Below are 7039 nucleotides of genomic sequence, written 5' to 3'. Positions count from 1 at the left end.
AACCTTTCAATGCCGGATCGAAAACAATAAATTGGTTTTTAAGACTAACGCATATTTAATGCACCGAAACGACATTACTTTCCGGTCCCCCTAATATATTTATATATAATTTGAAAAAAGTTTCTTTTCCACCAGATATGGCGGAATATGGGAAAAGTTAAAATAACATACTCAAAACCTTTGAACGCTCTTCTGAGTAGAAATACTGAAATCTCATTTTCCTGATCACGGCTTTGCCCCTTAATTTGATAGACAAGAAACTTTATCTGTCCTAAAAAATCTATATTTATTCGTAGGAAGTATGTTTTGTGCATTTAATTACGTAACTTAACATTTAACAGTAGTTAATTAGCATATCTGAACTTAATATTTCGTATCTCTTAGGAGGACGCTGTATCCAGAATTTTGCTTCACCTCCATAACTAAATAAAAATTTAAAGTATAAAAAAAAGGAGTTCAGGAAAATCTAAAGTCAGCCATGAAGCTTCAATTGCAGAAAAAAAGTCTGCGCAGAAGTTCTTTTCTTATAATTTGCTTTCATGTTGATATCTTGAAAATTTCTTTTCAGTATTTGAAAATCCATAGCTTACACTATTTTTGACAGAACTCACTTTTTCGATATTTTTAATTATTTATGAATGTGAAAGAGAATTTCGTTCCTCCCGTAAAATAACCCCCTCTTAAGATTGACAGATAGTACGTGAAAATCCAATCAATAAAACAATAGTTATCCAGAGTAATATCTTTTCCTGTACATGTTTATCACGATTAAAAATATAACTGGAGTTGGTTTTATCATAAGATAGTTTTTCAAACTACACTCTTAAAAATATTAAAGCCAGCTATCGGTAAAATTTTCTGTAACCTTTTTAAGGTGCCAAGTTAAAGTATATTCAATCAAATTATCTATTTTTTTTAAACACGTGATTATAAGAAAATATAGTTGAACTTAACACCTTTTTATAGCCACAACAAATGTGAACCTTACTGATTTTTCTAAGCATGCAATGCATAACGTATATTGCAGCCATCATTTAAAAACGACAAAATAAGGAGACATTTTTTGCTGTAAACTGAAAAATAAATTGATAAATAAAAACTTCTGAGCTGGTTTTTCCAGCTGAAATTTTTTTTTAAAATTTTTAATCACGTTCAACGATTGAAACATTACGTTTAGCAAAAAATAAATGTGATGAAAAGAAACATTAATAAGATGAGAAACCAATCAAACTGGAAACCTTTTTTATAAATTAAAAAATACTTACATTTTAATAAACAACACAATATACAAATATGTTTAGGTTATACAGGTATTATAAAGTATTTAAAGATACTTCACAAGCACATTTATAAAAACCGTCTTCTCTCCGCGCTGCTCCCATTTCACATAAATACAGTTTATCAATAGCCTGTTTACCAAAATAATCATCTTCAAATTTTAGATACAGATACTGATCTATGAAATTACTATGCCGCATTCTACAAATAGCACGGGAAAGCTTTGCAAGCGTTACGTGTGGTACAAATTTAAATTTATCTGTAATGTTACAGTTCCTAGACACTAGTTCATCAACTAATTTGTTTCTGAGAGTCGTAAGTTCATCGTTTTTCTCAACTCTCGAATACAGAACTCTTAAATTGAAATTATCTAACCCGTCGAGTTCGATTTGGGCTTGAGGTAACGGTATTTGCGAAAGGGCTTTCAAAGCTTCTACAGCGTTGCTAACGTCACCGGGAGAATCAAGTTTAAGAATGGTTAAAGTTAAATGAAACATGTCAGGTGCCATGCAACAAGGAGCTAAAAGCTCATCTTTGGACATAATATAATCGGACACTTGTTTTAAATGATTAACTATCTTTTCATCAGTAATTCTAGCAGCAATGAAGAAATTGGATCGCTCTGACATATCGTATTCCTCATCACTGTCACTATCAATAGAAGCTTCTGGAATAACTCCACTTCTTATAGGCTCTATACCATCATCCATATCTTCTTCTTGAAATTCCAATATATCCTGGTCAACCATGGCCATGAATTCGAGAATAGTGTGTGGATAACCCGTAGAACCAAATACTATGTCTTTTCGTGTAGCTTTGTCCCACACTTTTCTGCTCAAGTATTTAAAGTATTGGATTCTATGCTTGGGCAATGCTAGTGTGTAGTTGTCGACAGTTGCAGGATCCCTCCAATCGAGGGAAGTGAATGGTTTCTCTATGATGCCATCGAATCTGTCTAAATAACCCACGAAAAACTTCTCTTTGGGTAATGATTCATCCCACAACAGTCTTGAAATGACATCGCTTGCTGTTTTCATTGAAGGTTTTTTTGCCGGTGCTTCAACATCTTCAGGTTTGGGAGATTTCTTAGTTTTGTTTCCCGCCATCTGAAAAGGAAAAAGATAAATATCAATACTTTGCAATTCCCCTGCAATCATACCATTGCTAACTAAAGTTAGCCGGTGAATTTGTTCATGGTATAATACTTATCTCAATACTTTTCAACAGTTTTAGTGACAAAACAGATATCTAGTTCGAAATAGTTTCATAAATGAACTAAAAAGCATATTTATAAATAAGAGATTTTATATAAAAGTTATTAAAAAAATTCTTTCATATTACACGTCGAAATGAGACAGTCAAAATTTTTGAAAATGGTATTGTTCCATTACAAAAACTATTGTTGAAATGGTAACAGAGCGTGTGGTGTCACATACACTTGGTACATAATTAAAAGACCCTAATTTGAAACGTCTATAAACTTGAAAACAATAGTGATTATGTAAGAAAGAAATGACTTAAAATTATTTTTAAAAAAATTAATAAAGTTCTAATTATAGACATTAAGGGGGCCAAACTCAAGAATTAGTTTGACTGTTAACGACGAAATAGAGTAAAACAAATAGAATGCTAGCGACGATCTTCTTTTTTAACATACCTTTGATACTTTCGGATCACTGATTTCAAATCTGCAATCGGTCCAAGTTACGGTTTTTTCTCTAATCTCGGTTTCTCTTTAATTATTACTCTCCAAACTTCGGGTTTTTAAATGACATTTCTATTTACTTTCTTTGTCGAAATGTACAAGTATAAAAAACGTTATGTGTAACAAGGCGTCAAGTAAATATGGCGACAATCATCTAGGGGAGTTAGAGCACATCTTCAGGATTAAAATTGCATAGAAATCCTTGTCCCAAAAATGTCGTCATACACGGCTAGGGACGCTTGCTTATTAAAAGCTGTATTTTCGTGCGATTTTGAACAGGTAAACATAGGGAAGGGCTCACAGCCGCTTACGACAACATTTCCGGGCATGGTTTCTCTGGAATTTCAATCGTAACTAGATTTACCCGATTCCCTGCTATTACCGCAACATTTACCCGATTCCCTGCTATATATAAAATTTTTAAACTTGCACATTTCGACAAAAAAATAGACTAAAAATGTCATTAAAATATTTTGTAGCTATAAGAGCAAAACTAATTTCCCATTTGAAATACCCAGACAATTAATGTTTATTATAAATTAGTTAACGATGATTGCAATAAAAAACTTATTCTCCAGTGCAATCCGAAGACAACGCTGGGGCATGCGCACATTTCAGCCAAAGACTATTGCAATTTCGATCGAAGTTGTAGATGGTGGCATCTGATATCCGCAATCGGTCTTGAGTAAAATATATTCCTATAGTAATCCGTTTTGAGCAAAACATATTTAGCTGGCATAAAATTCCCATTATTCTTGCAGATCTTAAGAAAATTTCACCAATTTTCTTACTCTTTCCATTATAGTAATATTTTTTAATACCCAGTGTGTTTCTATAAAGTAAAAACTTTATCACATTAGCAACACGTACCGATTCTTAAAACTTTCAGCGTCACGAATAACGGCTCTTAATTTCCAGAATTCGGAAGTTGGTTTATAATTTATATAAAAACATACAAATTATATAAAAAGTAGAAATTCATGCGGCTCAAGTAAGTAAACGTCATAATTAATATAATTTTTTAGTATGTGATTAAAAGACTGTGAATAAAGGTTTGCCTCTTATTTGAAGCAATTTCAATAAACGCTAAAAAGGTTTGAAGAATCAGCAATACTTATACAACATCAGTTTTTGATAATTTTTTGAGGGGAAAAAAAACGAATCTTATCGTCATCGTTTTTGTAAGGATAGTTTCAAACACTGTCTCCAAATGTTAAGGTACAATCTTAAAACAAATAAATATAGAAACAGGAAATTTTTAGAGAAATATGCACTAAACTTTTTACCAGAACACTGCATTGAATGCTAAACCACTGTCCATGCCACCAATGCGTTGCACTCCTATATGCAATGCATAGGTAGCATAGACTTTTCCATACTCCCAGTTTAGCTGTCGGGAAGGAGGAACATTAAATCGCCAAGTCCAGGCATGAAGTAACCCATTGTTCAAGTTCATGCAATGACTTCGGAAAAGACTCAAAATAGCACTTCGTTGTCTCAAACATACTCTATTGGATCCAGATTCGGATATTTGATTGGTTAATTTCCTTCCTGAATATTTTCACATTCTAGCAAATCCTCTGTATAATGGCAGAGTGCTGTCCATTAAATTGAAATCAGGAAAAAGGATACCCCCTACACTAAATAAAAGTAACCTCTAGGCTTAAAGAACATATTTCTATAATGGATCCCTAGTTCTCTCTATGTAAAAATAATCAACCTGGAACACTCTACCTGCCTTTATATGTCAAAATAAATCAGCCATTATGAGAGCCAAAGTTTGATAGTCGGGCAATACTTCTTGAAGGGTTTCATCACTATTGCTTGCTTGAGTCTAGAGCTATGTACTTTTAGTCCAGTGTTTTTTCTCTTATAGATTCAGTTGGTTCGAATTTTAATTTAATGGATGAAATTGCGCTGTATCATAGACTATTATGCCGACAATTTTCCAGAACGTGAAATTATTTGCCGGAGAGATTGATGCCCATACAAATCTCCAGACCAAAATCCTGACGGAAATTCTTGGGACTATGTTAGCAGAAAAGCTGCTGATTTGAATTCTCTTTGAAATTATACAAGGTATTCTATAATCATCATCCTTAATGCAGATTTTTAGAATCAAAGTCCAAAACTGAATTAAGACGATGCAAATAAAAGCATCGCAAAATATATTTAAGCAGGAGAGAAACAATAACAATAAGTAATATCTAACGAATCACTATTGTGGAAGGCGGGATTGAAAATATTGAAATCTCTTTGACTGCCATAGGAGACTTGCACATGTTTCTAGTAATTGCCTGCATTTTCAATTTGTTTATGGTATATAAGTTATTTATGTAAATAACTTATATACCATAAGTATAACCTACATACATAGACACCCTCAAGTGGGATCAAAAGGGTAAACTTGTAATTGCAGAATCCAATCTTTCAAACAAATTATATACATCTTCTAAATGTGATTTTTTTCTTTAATTTGTACTATTACAAATAATGTGTTGCTTAGCATATTAAATTCCTTTTAATCATTAAAAAGAGCACAAAAATTGCATTATTGATATCTATATCTATATATAGAGAGAGATCTATCATATATATCTAGATATCATTTATATCTATCATAAAGATAGATAGATTGCTTACAGAAAGATATACCAAATAAAAATTTAAAAAATTAATGAATTCTGCAGATTATGCTGTAAGAAAATTATCAAAGACAGATTTAGATGACAGAGAAATAGGAAGTTTAAATTAATTTTCTATCAACAGTTTTGCAATTAAAAATAAAATTTTTTTAAATTTTGTTTTAAAATGAAATTTTTATTTATACATAGATCACAAAAAAAAGAAATTCATTAGTTATTTTAGCTGCCTTAGCGTTCCTTGTATACAAAAAGCAAATGAAAAGAAATTTATTGTAATAAATTTAAAAAGTAAACAAAAGTAGGATGTCGTTACTCTAATGGCACTTTCTTTTAAGAAACAGCAAATAAAAATGAATAATAAGTACAGATTTATTAAATTTCTGTAGTGGCGCCATCTACTGACATCTATTCAAATTCTTAAGTCTTAAGATAATTAAATTATTAACTTGTCGAATTAAGATAGTTGATAGAATAAAATATAAAGGCGTTATTAAGGTATAAGACATAATATGAATTTTTTTCAAAACGCTGCACTTTAGAAAATTTTACAAAAACATTTATGAATGATTAAAATCTTTTTGACTGCTGAATTAGTATCACATGATTATTGCTTTATAAAAATTTTAGGAGTTTATGAATTTTTCCAAAATTTAATTTAAAACCTATTAAAAATTATTTTATTGGAAAATATATACAAACTTGATTTTATTTTAATTCAGTTTATTTTAAAAACAAAGATAGTAATGTTTTAAAATTCACATATTTGGAAGACAATGAAAGTAATGTTCAAAGCAATGTAAATGTGCATCATGACCACTATTTTTAATTTTTTACATGATGCAGCCAAATCATATCCAAGAAGATTTTCATTTCAACTTAAGTTAAACTATAAAACTTAACAAACATGAATTTAAACAGATTTTAAGTAGCTGCAAATTATAATAATAAATTGAACAAAATCTTCGATTATTTTATATCAGTTATGATCACAATATTTCCATATTATTAATATATTAATTGTATCATCTGTACCACCATACACTATTAATTAAACACACTACGCTATTAACAAACATTTTGAACAAAAATAATTTAAGTTTATAATAAAAATAAGATATATAAGAAATAAAGATATATAAGAAAGTTTACATAGAAAAAAAAATAAAACAAATAGCTTACTAGAGTTTGACTCAAAAGTAGTTAATATAAGAAAATAAACTTTGCGTTTCACGAAGCAAAATAATCGGTAAAAAAAGGAGAGGTGAGACCACTTAAATATGATGATAAATCTCAAGATTTTCGTAACATTGCGCAATCAATTTTTACATCGTATTGTGCAACTTATCGATTAATTGTTACGCACATGAAATTGCCAGACGGAAGCAATCGATATCAGTTTTTTAGCAAGTAT

At 30.5% G+C, this 7039-nt stretch overlaps 1 protein-coding gene across 1 annotated transcript; it reads right to left on the bottom strand.

Annotated features, from left to right (window-relative positions):
- Nucleotides 1–1225: 1225 nt before the first annotated feature.
- Nucleotides 1226–7007, bottom strand: LOC107456526 (leukocyte receptor cluster member 9). Its single transcript, XM_016074410.4, has 2 exons — nucleotides 6808–7007; nucleotides 1226–2384 (listed from the first exon to the last, which is right to left on the bottom strand). The coding sequence occupies exon 2, from the start codon at nucleotides 2382–2384 to the stop codon at nucleotides 1314–1316; it is 1071 nt and encodes a 356-aa protein (XP_015929896.2). The 5' UTR covers nucleotides 6808–7007; the 3' UTR covers nucleotides 1226–1313.
- Between the last annotated feature and the right edge of the window lie 32 nt (nucleotides 7008–7039).

The sequence above is a fragment of the Parasteatoda tepidariorum genome, chromosome 8, assembly GCF_982258835.1.
Source record: "Parasteatoda tepidariorum strain Cologne lab strain chromosome 8, Ptep-v5.0, whole genome shotgun sequence".
Classification (NCBI taxonomy): Eukaryota; Metazoa; Arthropoda; class Arachnida; order Araneae; family Theridiidae; genus Parasteatoda; species Parasteatoda tepidariorum.
Note: the sequence above shows the minus strand (reverse complement) of the source record. Positions and strands in the feature narration are given on the sequence as shown.